The following is an 18054-nucleotide window of genomic DNA, read 5'->3' as shown; positions in this document are numbered from 1 at the left end:
TGTAATAGCGCCCCCTAGCAACACTGACCCGCTATGACAGGCTGGCCTTAGCTCACTGTGAATGTGGAATGTGGACCACAATATGTAGGCCTATGTTCTGCTCTTAAAATACCCCTCACCCTCTCCTTTCCACTCTGTCCTCTTCACTCAGGGCAGTTGGACACAAAGCCTCGGAGACGGCTGGTTTGGGGGTCAGGGCAGTTTGTGTGATGGGGTCAGGGGGTTATTTTGGGAGGATCTATCAGCATCCTGCAGAGTGACATGACACGTGTGGTGGATATAAAACTCACACACACACACACACACACACACACACACACACACACACACACACACACACACACACACACACACACACACACACCCTCTCACCCCTGTGCCCCCCCTGACAGCCGACACAGCATTCCACTGTTAGCAGAGGGAAACCAGTTCCTCTCTCTCTCTCTCTCTCTCTCTCTCTCTCTCTCTCTCTCTCTCTCTCTCTCTCTCTCTCCCTCTCTCTCTCTCTCTCTCTCTCTCTCTCTCTCTCTCTCTCTCTCTCTCTCCCTCTCTCTCTCTCTCTCTCTTTCTTTCTCTCTACCCCCTTCCCTCTCAACCCCCCTCTCTCTGGGTGGAGGGGGCTGGGTCACAGAGGAAGTATGTCAGACCAGAGAGACAGCACATACACAGAGCAGTCGGAAGAACCAGAGAGACATACACTTTGTGTGCAGTGTTGTTTAGTGTGTGTGTGTTATTGAGTAGTGATGGTAGCAGAGGAGGTGGTGATCACTCTCTCAGGAGGGGCTCCATGGGGCTTCAGACTGCAAGGAGGAGCAGAGCACCAAACACCACTGCAGGTGTCCAAGGTACAACTTGTGTGTGTGATAGAGTGGGGTAGGTGGAACAGCAGGTTGTGTGTCTGTTATACGCTGGGCTGTGGGGACAGAATGGTACGAGTATGTGTGGAAAAGAGTGGAGCACGGGGCAGATCATGGAGTAACAGTTGCAGGAGAGGGCTAGGGAACAGCGGGTGTATGTAGATGGTGGTCTCAGGCCGTCAGAGTTCTGCCCTCTCCATGTCGTGCGCTGCCTGCCTGGTCATTACTGGTTCGATAACTGAACCCTCTGGCACAAAATGACTGCTGTGGCATCAGCCAGGTGGGTGCTACACATTGGTAGAAGCCGGCAAGTTCCCCCTTCCCCCCCATGTAACGTAAAGCACGTTGAGCTGCTGGAAAAGTTCTGTAAGGCATAATTTTCATTACTTAGCTGTGTAACCCTTCCTAAAAAGTCTGTTTGGTTGTCATGGTGATTGGATTTTAGGGACTGTGGATCATGGGCTGACCCTAATGGACACATGATCTATGACCTTTCTTGGTGTTTAAGTGTGTTTCATCTCTATGTATTAATGTGTGTGTTTGAGATGGTGTGTGATCGGAATTATTATGTTGTCTCTGTCAGTGTCGTATGCTAGTAAGACACGAGCACAGGAATTGAGGGCATGCTCTCTAAGTGGACACACAGAAACACACACACACACACACACGCAGACATGTTGGTGTTGACAGGGCAGAATGCATTTAATCTAATCAGAAAAGGTATTGTGAAAAGATGGGCCATGACCTGACTCTGCTTGGCATAGATGTTCGTACTGGGTTCTATTTTATTCTATTCTATAAACCAGGGGTGGCCATGGGAGAGATACATGAAATGCAGGCTTTTTCTCCATCACACCTTTCAGCTAAACAAGGTCCTGATGAGCAGCTAGTCACTGTTCTGTTGCCATTGCCAGACAAGGTCACCTCTAGTTTTATCTGTAGTGGTGTGTGAGAGAGAGAGGCCTTTTTTTTCCATGGCCTGCTCCAGCTCCTCTTAAATGAGCTATTCTGATCCTACGGACCTCTGTACTCCTAGCTGGGCTTATCTGAGGCACGTCTGCCCTCCACACACACACGCACGCACGCACGCACGCACACACACACACACACACACACACACACAAAAGGCTACATCCCTGGTTAGCTGCTCTGTGGGTCCGTCTAGAAATGTGGCTGGTTCAATTGCTGGGGTTTATTTTGGGGTGTATGGGGAACACATGGTGAATGTGAGGCGTGCCCTCTGCCCTGGGCCTGCAATGTATGTATGGAAGGGGGAGGGTGGGGTGCATCTGTCTAATACCCTCTCTCTCATTGTGTTTTCCCACAGTGTGTGTGTGTGTGTGTGTGTGTGTGTGTGTGTGTGTGTGTGTGTGTGTGTGTGTGTGTGTGTGTGTGTGTGTGTGTGTGTGTGTGTGTGTGTGTGTGTCAATGGGGTAGTGGTGTCTTATGGGATGGTCTGTTTAGTACCAGATTTTGTGTGAAGAAACTGCACTCGACAGGTGACCAAACCGTGCTTGTGTGGGGTTGGTTTGAGTGTCTTATCCCTTAGATATTTGGCTGTTTAGCATGACATGTCTCTGCTATCTGTCGTCTGTCACCTGCTCTTTCCCTCCCTCTCTCTTTCTCTCTCCCCCTTTCTTTCCACACCCCATCTCTCTCCCTGTATCTCTCTTAACCGGCTCTCTCTATCCTCCTCATTTCTCTCTCTCCTTCTTCCCCTTTCTCCCCACCTCCCTTCACCCCTTCTCTTTATCCCTTCTCTCTCGCGCTCGCTCTCGCTCTCTCTTTCTCTCTCTCTTTCTCTCTCTCTCTCTCTCTCTCTCTCTCTCTCTCTCTCTCTCTCTCTCTCGCTCTCGCGCGCTCTCTCCATGTCTATAGAGCTCTGCTTCCACCCCCCAACCCCCCTTCAGTAAAGATAGGTTTATGACATCATTGCCTAAATTGTACCACCCTTCAGCCCCCCCCTCCCCCTCCTCATATCCCAGAAGCGATGATGACCTCACACCCCATAACCTCATAACTGAGTTGTCCCCCCCTGTGATTCCATGCTGCTGGATTGAGGCTGTGTGTGTGTGTGTGTGTGTATATGTTAATGTGTGTGGTGTGTGTTGCAGGTGCGACGGCGCAGTAAGGCATGCAGGGCTGGCCTGAGGGAGGAGGATGAGTTGGTTGCCATTGGCGACCGTGTGTGTGCCGAGCTCAGCCACGCTCAGGCCATGACCCTCATCGATTCCCACCGGCACACACTCAACCTCAGGATCAAGAGGTCAGAGCACACACACAGACGCACGCACGCACGCTCGCACGCACGCACGCACGCACGCACACACATGTAAGCAAATACACACCTAGACTAGACCGATACAAGTATATAATACGCAAAGCAGATACATACATGAACACACACACACACAGCCTGACTATCTTTCTCCATTTCTTTCTGTCTCCAGGTCTAGGTCTGGGGTCCACACTGTGGCCGTGTCGGGTCGTACACCTACACATATAGCTACACACACATACACACCGACACACCCAGTTCTCTCCCCCACTGACGGGCCAGCCTGCCTCACCATCACCTCCCCCCCTGACAGTGAGGCCTACTATGGAGAGACGGACAGTGACGCGGACACACACACACACACACACCGCCGTCAGCGACGCACACCTCCACATACACGCTCTCCTGGTCGCCAGCAGCAGGAGGAGGAGACCTCGGAGTTGAGCGGGTACGAGACAATAATCATCCCCAACCTTGCTTCCTGGTTTGTACCATGACATCTTGACCTATCCAATCCCTCTCTCTCTCTCTTCCTCCAGGTATGAGAGCGCTCCAGATGGAGGGGTTTCCCTGCAGGGGCCCTGGGAGCAACTACCCACATTTGGAAACGGGGTGATCCAACAGTGGGAGCAACCAACAGGATTGGGAACAGGGGGGTTTCAACTTGGAGTACCACGCAGGGAGGTGGTCTACCAACCCCAACCCCCCCAGTCCCAGCCAGAGTGGACCCACCCAGCCCAGCCCGTCCCACATCCTGAGCAGGGGGAGCCGACGGGGGGAAGAGAGGCGGAGGGAGAGGGAGACAGTGGTTTCCAGGAGGCAGGGTTGTGTGTGGGTCTGGCCTGCTCACCCCTGGTGTCTCCAGAGCGGGCTAAAGGAGCCATGATGCTGGGCTCCAGCCGACAGATGGTTCCCATGGTGGGTGCCCAGCTGACCCCAGTCAGTGATGATCTATCTACCACGTACAAGGACAAGGCCAGGCAAGCCAGTGAGTGCACTATACCAGATACCCTACAAACTATACACAATACAGCCTACACTTGAACTCTTCGGGCTGCTTGGAACGGTCTCTGCGAAGCCTGTGGATTGTCTGAGTGTTAAGAGTGTCTGAGCTGTGATAGGACCCCCTCTGGTGGTCAGCTAGGAGGGGGTTGTTAGAGAGAGAGAGAGAGAGAGAGAGGGGGGGGGAAGAGAGAGAGAGAGAGAGAGAGAGAGAGAGAGAGAGAGAGAGAGAGAGAGAGAGAGAGAGAGAGAGAGAGAGAGAGAGGGAGGAAGAGAGGGAGGAAGAGAGGAAGAGATATTTCCAGTTGCTGTCTATCCTATGAATCAAAGCCTTCATCTCCTATTTTCATCTCCTATTTCTGCCCCTTAGTCTCCCCAGTCAGTATTCTAAGCCCTGGTCTCCTCTAGACTATTTATAGTTGGGCAGCTAGCATTCCCATCTAGCGTTGATGGACACACGGACAAAACTGACCTCCCATTTAGTGATCCACACAGCTGAATGTGCAATGGTGGAGGGGGCAGCATACATGATCATTGATATATATACCCTATTTACATGATCAATGATATATACCCTATTTACATGATCAATGATATATACCCTATTTACATGATCAATGATATATACCCTATTTATATGATCAATGATATATACCCTATTTACATGATCAATGATATATACCCTATTTATATGATTTGAATCTGTAAATAAGGTTTCAAGGATGTGAAAAACAACATTCTTCCCATGAAGCTATACATACTGACCTATGTATGTCTGACCTGCTTAAATGACTACATGAATGTCTCACAGCTGTCTACCTCACCCTGAACTATAGCAGTTGGTTGTGACTCACTGATTTTCATCCCAAGCACGGTTTTAGCCTGCTGAGCTAAAGGCTAGGCATTCGTTTTTGAGGCGCTAATGCAAGTCTTCAGGTTTCAGGCAAGGTTACATCTTGGACAAAGACAATAGTGACAGACTGTTGATTGAGGGGACAAGTGACCTGCCCTTTCTCATAATACACACACACACACACACACACACACACACACACACACACACACACACACACACACACACACACACACACACACACACACACACACACACACACACACACACACACACACACACACACACACACACACACACACACACACACAGAGCTAAGAGTAATGAGTAAGTTGTTCTTGACGACCTAGAACAACACACACACACCTTTTACAAGGTTGTTGTGTGGACATTCCTTGCGCGTATGTGAGGTGGGTGATGTAAGGGGGAGAACCCGATAGACTGTGTGTGTGTGAATGCGCATGCATGTGCCCAGACAGGTGTGCAAAGGATGTTCCCCCATAATGAAAGGGGGGCATGACTGAACAAGGTTTGGGAAGCGCTGATCTAGTTAATGATTAGCACAAATACAGATGGGGAACCCCATGCTTCAGTCTATGTATTTATTGGCACTATGCTGCATCAGTTGGGATACAGGTGATAATGATATTGCTAAGTAATACAGCAGCCTGATAATATAGACCGATATGTTGTTCGGCTCATTTCTGGACATTCATTTTGAAGTAAAAGTTGCCAGAACTGACTTTCTCACAGTCATTCTACAAACAAAATGACATGCCAAGCGTGCTGAAGGGTACACAAATAAGCATAAGCGGTTATGGCATTTAAAGGGGTACGGTGGTGACTCTCTGAACTGATTTGGATAGTTTTCTCAATTATTGGCAAAACATCTGAATTGGGCAGACTGTGTAAACACAGCCTTAGAATTAGACCAACAGTTCAAAAGTAATACGGACATTATTGCTATTTCAGATGAGATTGGGATATATTGACCAAATTATCATGAATATTTTGTATTTTCTCTTCAAAATTCACCAGGAACAACCATTTCACAGCAATTTTTTAAAGTCTCCTGGGGGGGCATGTTCCCGAACCCCTCTAGAAAGGTGTTGACCCCGGTATCCATTAACCCTGACCACCAAATATGCAACACAAAGTTACGCCCTTGCAGACAGGGATGTGGACACTGACCAACAGTCTAACAGGTCGCTGCTCAACTGGGGACTAGGGGGAATTTAGAGCTTTGAGCCCCCCAGCACACTCTCCTGTCTGTCAGGGTTGAGCCCCTCCCTACTTGTTGATGGTGTCACCTATCATGGTGTCATTCCAGATGGTGTTATTCCAGAGTGACATTCCAGATGCTATGATGTCATTCTGTTGATCACAGACATAATTCTAACCAGACCTTTCTTATTCATTTCAGTTACTTATTTAATCAGGGGCATCATTTCAGCTAAGCCTTGGGTATGGCAAAGTGACGGGGATTTCTTAAAAAAGTGACTGCATTTACTGCTTATCTACAAAATGTACATACTCTAAAATGCAATTTGGAGAACAGCAAAAACAAGCAAAATTGACTCCAGTCATTATCACCTTGTTGCTGTTAGTTAACTCACCTGTCAAAAGGCTACTTAACTTTCGATGCACTAGCTCAGCACCGGGATTAAAACTCCAGTTTAGTTTCATGTTAAGTCAGATGGCTTTGGCAGTTACCTAGCCAAAGCCATCTACTACAGCCATCTTTACCTCTGCAATGTGTTGAGAAAAAGTCCCGCTCTTCCCTGCAGCTGCATCGACGCGCTCTCCATAGAGAGAAGGAAGCGAAGCAAGAGGTTTCATTCTCGTCAAAATCTGTCCAAAATCAACCCAATCTGTTTCAATGGGCTTATTTGGCCTAAGCTTGTCGCCTGCCTTCCCGCCTTTGGGACAACGACTCCCATTGTTAGGGCAGAGACATGAGTATCTTGTCATTAATTATAGATCTCTGCTCTATATAAAGCCAGACATACAAACAAATACTGCTAAACTGCATTTGCATTTGAATCGAGATTGGAATGATTTTAATAGCCTATTTTAAATCATTGGTGTTGAGCTATGATATGGCGACTGCCATACCCAATTGACACTCCTGTATTTAATCCTCTGTCCTCTCTTACTCTCTCTCCCTCTCCTCCTCCCTCCTCACATCCCTCCCCATGTCTCCCAGAGCTGCAGAGAGGAGAGAGTGTGGTAGAGAAGCAGGTGAAAGAGGCTCGTACTAAATGTCGTTCCATCGCCTCCCTGCTCACCGACGCTCCGTACTCCAACTCCAAAGGGGTTCTCATGTTCAAGAAGAGACGCCAGCGTGCCAAGAAGTACACCCTCACCTGTTTCGGCCGCGCGGAGGGGGAGGTGGGTCCTGAGACTGGGGGAGAGACGGAGGGAGAGGAGGAGGAGGGGATTTCCTTCCTCTCGGGTTCAGAGGTGGATGAAGAGGGCTTCGCTGGAACCTTTGACCCCACCTGGGACAGCGGATACCTGGACCTGCTGGATAGGAGGAGCTCCGCCTGTCCATCCACCTATAACTCAAGGTCCCAAACACCAACCAATCAGAGCTCAGGGTTGGATTCCTCGGCTTACCAGAGCCCAGAGATGAATGTGTCAATCAATCAGGGCTCTGTGACGAATGCCCCGGCCTATCAGAGCCCAGGGCTGGACTCCATTGCCTATCAGGGGAAAGAGACAGAGCAGTATGAGCAGCAAAGGAAAATGGCCACCCATGTCGCCCCGGCCGCAGGTTTGTCAAACGGGGGCCCTGTAGGGGTGAGTCGGGCCAGTGTGGTTCTGACCCCCCCCTCTCACACACCTATCCTCCAGCCTGACCTAAACCCTAACTTTAACCCGCCTGGAGGGATCCATAACCGCACGGCATGCCCCTTCACCTCAGGCCTCGCCCCATCTCGCCCTCCAGCCACCCCTGTCATCTTTCGACCCGGCCAGCCCACTCCTGCCGTAACAATGGTTTCCAAACCCACCTCTGCGGTATCCATGGTGACCATTGCCCCTCCTCGCCCTTCAGGGGGGCCCCAGGCAAGGAGAGCGGTCTCCAGTACCTCTCTCTACATCCCCCCTAGACCTGCTGCAGCTATCCTCTCTCCTCCTCCCTCTTTGGCCTCAGCTCCCTTCTCTCTTACCTACACTCCCTCTCAACCTTTCACTCCTCCCTCTGTCCATACTGCCACCTTCTCTCCCTCTTCTGCCCCCTATTCTCTTCCTAATCATCCTCCTCAACCCACCCAACACTTCTGCTCCTTGACTGCTCCTCAACCTTTCTCCCCACCTCCTCCTGCCCCCACTCAACACTTCTCTGCTCCTCCTCGACAACCTTTCTCTCCACCTCCTCCTGCCCCCACTCAACACTTCTCTGCTCCTCCTCGACAACCTTTCTCTCCACCTCCTCCTGCCCCCACTCAACACTTCTCTGCTCCTCCTCGACAACCTTTCTCTCCACCTCCTCCTGCCCCCACTCAACACTTCTCTGCTCCTCCTCGACAACCTTTCTCTCCACCTCCTCCTGCCCCCACTCAACACTTCTCTGCTCCTCCTCAACAACCTTTCTCTCCTCCTCCTGACGCCCCAGTCTATCCATCCTCTGCTGTGGCTGCCCAGCCTTTCTCTGCTCCTCCTTCTCTTAATCAATCCTTCTCTCCTTCCTATCCCACACCTTACTCTCAGCCACCCCCCCTTGCTCAGACCCAACCCCCTCCTCCCCTGACCTTCAACCCCTATGTTGCCATAGCGACCCCCTCCACTGCCCAGCCCCCATCCTCTGATTCGCTGTCCTCCCGTGAACAGCGTATCGCTGTCCCCGCCTCCAGAACAGGCATACTTGCGGAGGCACGTCGTCGCAGCAACAAGAAGCCCATGTTCCGTCCGTCTGTGGAGAACAAGAAGGATGTGTCTCCCAACCCGGCCCTGCTCGAACTGCTCCAAAACCCGGACGCACCAACCAGGATGGGTCCACGCCCCGGTCCCGGTCCCGGTCCCGGCTCCATGGGGCCTAGTGGAGGAGTGGGAGGTGTGGAGACTGGAGGTGAGTCTGGCCCTGAAGAGGACTGGTTGAGGCTGGGGGCTGAGGCCTGTAACTTCATGCAGGCCCGGAAAGGCCCCAAGCCCCCTCCTGTGGCCCCTAAAACGCAGGGCCCTCCACAGATACCCCAGTTAGCGGGGAAGGGGGGTCAGCTGTTCGCCCGTAGGCAGAGCAGGATGGATCGCTTTGTGGTGGAAAGCACCCCCTCCTCACCCCAACCCTCTCTCGGCCACCCCCGCCAGCCCTCTCCCACCCCCTCCCTCCCCTCTCAATTCAGATACTCCTCCAGCTGCAGAGCCCCCCCTCCCATCAGCTACAACCCCCTCCTCTCCCCCTCCTGCCCTCCCCAGGCCCAGCGCCAGAGGGCGGGGGTTGCAGGGCAGGGTGGGAGACCAGCGGGGCAAAAAGACGCTCCTGGGGGTCAGAAGGCTCAAGGCATCAAGGCTCTGGACTTTATGAGTCACCAGCCCTACCAGCTAAACTCCTCCCTCTTCAGTTACGGGGGCGGGACTCCCCAGCAAGCACAGGCCTATCAACAGCAGACTGGCGGCTCCTACGGGCCAATCAAGACGCCACGTGTGTATGAGATCAAGCGCTTCTCCACGCCACCTCCCACAGGCCCCTCTCCTACGATCATTGTCCCACGGTCAGCAACCACACTGGGAGAACCGCTGTGGAGGTCTGATATCATTTCCCCTCTGCCCACAGCCACTTCCTGCTACCAATCCCCCTCTAACACCCCCTACCAGCTTCAGTCCCAGTGGGTCCCTCCTCCTCCAGCCCCCACCGCCCCCCTCCCTCAGCTCCCTAGCTTCCCCTCTGCCCATGTCCCTAACCCTCACCCCTACCCCTCCGAGCCCCACGCCCCTCAACAGGGTAACAGGCAATTTAAGAGCGCCCCTGATCTCAGTCCTCCTGCCCACACCCCACCTCGCCCCGCCTCCACCAAGCCCTCCAGAGTGCCTTGCCCCAGATTCAGCACCTCTAACCTGGGTCTGCAACCCAGTGTCTGGCGCCCCGGATCCACCACGCACTGAGGTTGCAGGTCATGAATTGGCACGAAATGACAGGAATATAAATCCCCCCACATTCTGTTGTGATTTTGGTTTTTGGTCTTTGTCACGTCAAATAAGATGTTAGTTTGGTGCATTGCAGGATTTGATTGATTTCTTGTTTGGGCACTATTGCAACTCTTGGATCACACCACGCATTTCATCATTTTTCTTCTTATGATCATTTGACCACCTCTGTTTCGCTTCGTAAAAAATATTGTCTGATGTATAGTCGATACATGTTGTTGATATAGTTGATATGTATAAATATATGAATGTAAAATAAGTATTTAATGACAATCAGAAAGATAAAAAAGTGATCTAAAATAAGAAAGACATGGACAGGGAGAGAAAATGGGGCACGATGTGAAGTTTAAGAAAGTTTATTTAAAGTGATGGGGTCGACAGAATGAAGGTGAAAATAAAGAATGAAGTTGAGCGATAAACTGATACATGGAGGATGTGCTAAAGACAAGCCTGTGGAACGAGAGAGCGAGGGAGGAGGGAGAGGAGGGATTAGAGGAGAGGAAATAAGAGTCCTCTCTAAGAGACAAACTGTTCGGTAATATGCTAATCTGTTAAAGACTAGGATGGACTATATGCCTGCTGTGTGCTGCCATTGTGGCTTTAGCTTGGCGGGCTAACACCATCTCGTGGATTGAAGACGGCCCAGTTGGTCACATAAAGGCCTGAATCTGAAATAGAGATCTGACTCCGTTACAACTATATTGTACTTATTATTGTCATGATTATTGTGATTATATTCTTATTCTGAATATTATAAAATAGACCGTTTTTTTTGGGGGGGGGGGGGGGGGGCTTCATATGATTGTGTCAGAGTATTGCACAGTAGTACATCAGGATGCATTTGTTAGATGTTTTCCCCACTTCATAAAGTGCACCCTTTATTGTTATAAGGAAGGGAGGTGAGGGGTGGAAGGGACGGGAGGTAGGAGGTAGTGGTGATGATTTGTCTGATTGTTGATACGCGAGCTGTTAAGTTGTTATTCTGTGGTTCAGAGAAATAAAACTAGACGTGAAACTCTCCAGCTGCCTGTCTGTCTGTCTGTCTCTACCTATGTCACCAACATCAAGCCACCGTTGCGGACCCCGACGTCTTGCTCCCAGACAAACTAAACAGCTTCTTTGCTCGCTTTGAGGACAATACAGTGCCACCGACACGGCCCGCTACCAAAACCAGCGGGCTCTCCTTCACCGCAGCCAACGTGAGTAAAACATATAAACGTGTTAACCCTCGCAAGGCTGCCGGCCCAGACGGCATCCCTAGCCGCGTCCTCAGAGCATCCGCAGACCAGCTGGCTGATATGTTTACGGACATATTCAATCAATCCCTATCCCAGTCTGCTGTTCCCATATGCTTCAAGAGGGCCACCATTGTTCCTGTTCCCAAGAAAGCTAAGGTAACTGAGCTAAACGACTATCGCCCCGTAGCACTCACTTCCGTCATCATGAAGTGCTTTGAGAGACTAGTCAAGGATCATATCACCTCCACCCTACCTGACACCCTAGACCCACTCCAATTTGCTTACTGCCCCAATAGGTCCACAGACGACGCAATCGCCATCACACTGCACACTGTCCTAACCCATCTGGACATAAGGAATACCTATGTAAGAATGCTGTTCATTGTCTACAGCTCAGCATTTAACACCATAGTACCCTCCAAACTCGTCATCAAGCTCGAGACCCTGGGTCAACCCCGCCCTGTGCAACTGGGTCCTGGACTTTCTGACAGGATGCCCCCAGGTGGTGAGGGTAGAAAACAACATCTCCACCCCGCTGATCCTCAACACTGGGGCCCCACAAAGGTGCGTTCTCACCCCTCTCCTGTACTCCCTGTTCACCCACGACTGCGTGGCCATGCACGCCTCCAACTCAATCATCAAGTTTGCGGATGACACTACAGTGGTAGGCTTGATTACCAACAACGACGAGATGGCCTACAGGGAGGAAGTGAGGGCCCTCGGAGTGTGGTGTCAGGAAAATAACCTCTCAACGTCAACAAAACAAAGGAGATGATCGTGGACTACAGGAAACAGCAGAGGGAGCAGCCCCCCATCCACATCGACGGGACAATAGTGGAGAAGGTGGAACGTTTTATGTTCCTCGGTGCATTTTACAGATGCACAATCGAGAGCATCCTGTCGGGCTGTATCACCGCCTGGTATGGCAACTGCTCTGCCCACAACCGTAAGGCTCTCCAGAGGATAGTGAGGTCTGCACAGCGCATCACCGGGGGCAAACTACCTGCCCTCCAGGACACCTACAGCACCCGATGTCACAGGAAGGCCAAAAAGATCATCAAGGACAACAACCAGCCGAGCCACTGCCTGTTCACCCCGCTATCATCCAGAAGGCGAGGTCAGTACAGGTGCATCAAAGCTGGGACCCGAGAGACTGAAAAACAGCTTCTATCTCAAGGCCATCAGACTGTTAAACAGCCATCACTAACATTGAGTGGCTGCTGCCAACATACTGACTCAAATCTCTAGCCACCTAATAATTCAAAATTGTTTGTAATAAATGTATCACTAGTCACTTTAAACAATGTCACTTTATATAATGTTTACATACCCTACATTACTCATCTCATATGTATATACTGTACTCTATACCATCTACTGCATCTTGCCTACGGCGTTCGGCCATCACTCATCCATATATTTTAATGTACATATTATTTTTCATTCCTTTACAATTGTGTGTATAAGGTAGTTGTTGTGAAATTGTTAGATTACTTGTTAGATATTACTGCATGGTCGGAACTAGAAGCACAAGCATTTCGCTACACTCGCATTAACTTCTGCTAGCCATGTGTATGTGACCAATACAATACAATTTAATTCGATTTTGAATGAAGGACTGGGTAAGAGTTGTATTATGATCATATGGGACCGTCCCTACCTTCATCCACTTGTGGTAATAACTGGTACTGAACTCAGTCCTGTGGCTCTCTTGGCGTTAGGCCCTTTTTGAATCTTCATACGCTAACTATCACGAGCGCCCCTCCTATTTTTAGTCCTGTTAATCTCCAGTCGTCTGGTTGAGTGCTGAGTGCTGGACTCTAAACACTGATACATTTGACAATGTTATTAAAGTAAAGACATCAGAAGAATCAATTCGCTCTCTATCTCCCCCCTCACTCTCTATGTCCCCATCTCTCTCCCCCCTCACTTTCTGTGTCCACCTCCTCCACTCTCTATGTCCCCCCTCACTCTCTATGTCCCCCCCCCCCACTCTCTATGTCCCCATCTCTCTCCCCCTTCTCGCTCTCTATGTCCCCGTCTCTCTCCCCCCTCTCAACCTCTATGTCCCCCCCTCTCTCCCCCCCTCTCACTCTCTATGTCCCCGTCTCCCCCCCTCTCACTCTCTATGTCCCTGTCCCCCCCTCTCGCTCTCTTGGTGGTCAGTTGTGTAACAGAGATCTGATTGATATGGGGACACAGACACCTGTTTAGTCTAAAGGTGTAAATCCTGTCTGAAGGATGGACTGGACACTTCAGTATGGTGAGAAACACACTGCTCAGGGAGCGGAGGGAAGCGGGATAAGGAATTATCTTTCTCTATCCTCTATTACGTTATTCCTCCCTCCCTTTTGACACACACCCCTTAAAATCTCTCTCTCTCTCTCTCTTTCTCTCTCTCTCTCTCTCTCTCTCTCTCTCTCTCTCTCTCTCTCTCTCTCTCTCTCTCTCTCTCTCTCTCTCTCTCTCCTGGTCTATACATAGACCTCAGGAGCATCTGAGAGATAGTATCAGTCTCCTCGTAGACCCTTAAGAAGCTCCTAGCCCACCTGAACCCTTAACCTCCACCCACCCACCCAGGCCTCCATAGCCCAGCTCCTTCCTGTGCTAGGGTTTCACTCCCTCTTGGGTGTAGAGGAGGGGAGGCACTTGGACACTCTCTTGAATACTTTCAACTCTTCTCCTTCTTTCCTTCTTCTCTAATTCCTGAGGATTCTACTGAGGTAAGGCTGAGTTTGTGACATCACTGCCCACGCAATCCCACACACACACACAGTCTTTCACTCACACACACACACACACACACACACACACAAGCAGTACATGTCTGTGGCTTATATTGTTGTGATAATAGGGAAATGATGCAGGACTGATACAGGTCTAAATGTCACCAGGGTAGGGTCAAGCTACTAGGCAGGGAGTGAATTGAGCTATATACCAATTGGAGAGTTGATTGAACATGGGTTTATGCCAGGCAGGGCCTGCACTGTGCTAGGCTGTGCTGTGCCAAGCAGAGAAGTCCCCGTCAGTGTGAATCATGTGTCATCCACCATATGGCAGCGTATCATATCACATCATAAAATGAACGAATAAATGTATCAACGGCATCGTTTCACATCAGCTAGTAGCTGCATGGATTATGCAACGCTGGCTGACTGATAAACTCTTCAACACTTACTCGATACACCTTTGACAGCCCCGTGTTAAATCATCGGGTACTAAGTTGAAGGACGACATGGTCAGTGAATGCAAACTATGCTGTTGACCTGCTTGTTCCCGAAACCATTCCCATTCCATGTTCCATCAGAACAGAGTGAGTTAGGAATGTGAGGTTGATGAGCGGCAGGTAGCCTAGTGGTTAAGAGCGTTGGACCAGTAACCGAAAGGTCGCTGGTTTGAATCCCCATCTGATTAGGTGAAAAATGTGTCTATATAACCCTAATTCCTCCTGTAAATACCTCTGGAGAAAAGCGTCTGCAAAAAAAATGAATGGAAAGAGAGATTATCTGGGGACTTCTAGAGGAGGAGCGGAGTGTTTTGGGAAATGGGATGTTTGGGAATGTGCTGACTGACTATGTTAATTGTCCTCCGGTGGGATTTATCGGCAGCTGAAACAGGAATAGTGAGCGGGACAGGAGTCCCTTCTGCTTGGGGTAACCAGACATTCAGGCTCACGTTCTCCTGAAGTTGGGGGACTTTTCCCAACGCTAACCCAGCAGGAGCTCCATAAGCCTGGCGTTCTCCCACCTCAGCGGGAGCAATATTTAAATGTTGACCTGTAATTGATTGTCTTTATTGTGTACGATATAGGCAATCCATTTTATATACAGTACCAGTCAAAAGTTCGGACACAGCTACTCATAGAAGGGTTTTTCTTTATTTTTACTATTTTCTATATTGTAGAAAAACAGTGAAGACATCAAAACTATGAAATAACACATATAGAATCATGCAGAAACTAAAAAAGTGTTAAACAAATCAAAGTGTATTTTATATTTGAGATTCTTAAAAGTAGCCACCCTTTGCCTTGATGACAGCTTTGCACGGTCTTGGCATTCGCTCAACCAGCTTCACGAGGAATGCTTTTCCAACAGTCTTGAAGGAGTTCCCACATATGCTGAGCACTTGTTGGCTGCTTTTCCTTCACTATGCGGCCCTTCTCATCCCAAACCTTCTCAATTGGGTTAAGGTCAGGTGATTGTAGGGGCTAGGTCATCTGATGCAGCACTCCATCACTCTCCTTGGTCAAATAGTTTGACATACATTTTAAAGTGAAAAATCTTAGTTCAGCATTACTCTGTCACTGTGGAATTGCCCTGTGTGTGTATGTGTATGTGTGTGTGTGTGTGTGTGTGTGTGTGTGTGTGTGTGTGTGTGTGTGTGTGTGTGTGTGTGTGTGTGTGTGTGTGTGTGTGTGTGTGTGTGTGTGTGTGTGTGTGTGTGTGTGTGTGTGTGAGTGGTGACAGTAGCACTCAACAGAGCTGCTGTGGAACATGTAGTAATAATAGCTACAGGGTGTTGGATTCCAGCAGGAGCTTCAATTACAGCAGATTAAACCAATTACACCAACTACAGTATGGAATATAGACCCACAGGCTCAGAGCCTCAGAGTAATGTTTCCCTAGAAACCTAAAACCTTTCCTTATCGGGTCAGTCATGTATCATCATCATCATCATCATTATCAGTCTGATTGGGATTGGTGGATGTCACCGATCGCTCTGTGATTGGCTGTTGATTTGAACTGTGTATTTCTGATTGGTGCAGGCTCTAGTCATGCCTCTCTCAACTCCCGCCCCCCCAAAGAGGAAGAAGGCCAACAAGATCATTACTGATCTGACCAACATCACCCAGGACGGTATGACGCATGCACGCGCACACACGCCCACACGCACACACACACACACACACAGACCACACACACACAGTCCTGATTTACAAGGTACTGCAAGCTACTGCAAGCTCAGCACAGGATTGCTTTGCCAGCCTTGTGTGTGTGTGTGTGTGTGTGTGTGTGTGTGTGTGTGTGTGTGTGTGTGTGTGTGTGTGTGTGTGTGTGTGTGTGTGTGTGTGTGTGTGTGTGTGTGTGTGTGTGTGTATTGTGTGGCTGGGCTCCAGGTGTTGTGAGTGATATCAGAGAGTGTGTAGCGGATGATGAGTAGAACGTTTTACGGGGACGAGAGCAGACCAGCCAGCCATCTGTAAAACACATTTGACACTTTTATCAGAGAGAGAGAGAGATAGGGAATAGGGGGAGAGATAGAGAAAGAGATATAGGGAATATGGAGAGAGAGAGAAAGAGAAAGAGATATAGCGAATAGAGAGAGAGAGAGAGAGAGGAGAGAGAGAGAGAGAGAGAGAGAGAGAGAGAGAGGAGAGAGAGAGAGTGAGAGAGAGAGGAGAGAGAGGAGAGAGAGAGAGAGAGATGAGAGAGAGAGAGAGAGAGAGAGAGAGAGAGAGAGAGAGAGAGAGAGAGAGAGAGAGAGAGAAATAGGGAATACGGAGAGATAGAGAGATATAGGGAATAGGGAGAGAGAGAGAGAAAGAGATTTATGGAATAGGGAGAGCGAGAGATATAGGGAATAGGGAGAGAGAGATATAGGGAATAGGGAGAGAGAGAGAGAGAAAGAGATATAGGGAATAGGGGGAGAGAGAGAGATATAGGGAATAGGGAGAGAGAGAGAGAGAAAGAGATATAGGGAATAGGGAGAGAGAGAGATATAGGGAATAGGGAGAGAGAGAGAGAGAGAGAGAAAGAGATATAGGGAATAGGGAGAGAGAGAGAGAGATAGGGAATAGGGAGAGAGAGAGAGAGAGAGGAGAGAGAGAGAGAGAGAGAGAGAGAGAGAGAGAGAAGAGAAGAGTATAGGAGAGAGAGAGAGAGAGAGAGAGAGAGAGAGAGAGAGAGAGAGAGAGAGAGAGACAGAAGGACCATGTAACATTTGACTATTTCCACCTTTGCTCTCATATTGGTTAAGTTGGAATTTTCGCCATGTTGTTCGCAGCTATCTGCACTTTCAGATCAACAGTGCTTCGGAGTTGGGAGTTTAGACTAGAGGATGGGGGAGGGGGTGAAAGAGTTAGTGGTGATATGGGTCTGGGAAGAGAATATTGATTGATAATTGAATGGATTAATATAGCCCGTCTCCAGAGCTCAAATCACTTTACATAGTAAAGGTGGGACTGTGATGCTTTGTGAACTTAGCATTGGAATCAATGCAATCAGGGATATGTAAATTACAGTACATGTCATCTCATTCAATGACATTGTGTTTCCCCCTTCTACAGATGAAGAATCGGACCCCGAGGCATCAGAGTTTGATCTGGGCACTAAGATCAAGACTCCTAAAGACACCATGCTGGAGGAATTGTCTCTTATGACCAACAAGGGATCCAAGATGTTCAGGAGGAGACAACAGAGGGTGGAGCGCTTCATCGTCACCAACGAGAATATGGTGGGGGAGAGGGGGGTGGGGGGTGGTGTAAGGGTACATGTGTGTGTGTGTGTGCTGATCTGGCTGTGTGTGTGTGTGTCCTGTCTCCTCTAGCAGAATCTCCAGAGCCTAGTTCCGTCCCTGGGTTGTGAAATGATGGCCCCACCACCCGAGCCTGAACCTGAGCACGGTAGGCGTTGCACTTTTAGGACTTCTCAATTAGTTCTATTGTACCAAGCTGTACTG

At 49.5% G+C, this 18054-nt stretch overlaps 2 protein-coding genes across 5 annotated transcripts in view; both read left to right on the top strand.

Annotated features, from left to right (window-relative positions):
* The first annotated feature begins 605 nt into the window (after positions 1–605).
* LOC129829092 (synaptopodin 2-like protein) lies at positions 606–10913 on the top strand. The gene is made up of 5 exons (XM_055890583.1): positions 606–845; positions 2972–3123; positions 3308–3583; positions 3675–4123; positions 7197–10913. The coding sequence occupies exons 1-5, from the start codon at positions 744–746 to the stop codon at positions 10094–10096; spliced, it is 3879 nt and encodes a 1292-aa protein (XP_055746558.1). The 5' UTR covers positions 606–743; the 3' UTR covers positions 10097–10913.
* A 3023-nt stretch (positions 10914–13936) lies between these two features.
* The window catches only part of LOC129829091 (myozenin-1-like), a 6562-nt gene continuing 2444 nt past the window's right edge, over positions 13937–18054 (top strand). For 2 of the 4 annotated variants that reach the window (XM_055890580.1, XM_055890579.1), the window contains exons 1-4: positions 13937–14099; positions 16142–16232; positions 17663–17829; positions 17923–17998. In XM_055890580.1, coding sequence (XP_055746555.1) covers positions 16151–16232; positions 17663–17829; positions 17923–17998 — 325 coding nt within the window. In that variant the 5' untranslated portion in view covers positions 13937–14099; positions 16142–16150. The remainder of the gene's footprint in view (positions 14100–16141; positions 16233–17662; positions 17830–17922; positions 17999–18054) is intronic. The other 2 variants (XM_055890582.1, XM_055890581.1) reach the window with 2 other exon arrangements.

The sequence above is a fragment of the Salvelinus fontinalis genome, chromosome 30 (assembly GCF_029448725.1).
Source record: "Salvelinus fontinalis isolate EN_2023a chromosome 30, ASM2944872v1, whole genome shotgun sequence".
Classification (NCBI taxonomy): domain Eukaryota; kingdom Metazoa; phylum Chordata; class Actinopteri; order Salmoniformes; family Salmonidae; genus Salvelinus; species Salvelinus fontinalis.
This window is presented reverse-complemented; position numbering and strand designations above follow the sequence as displayed.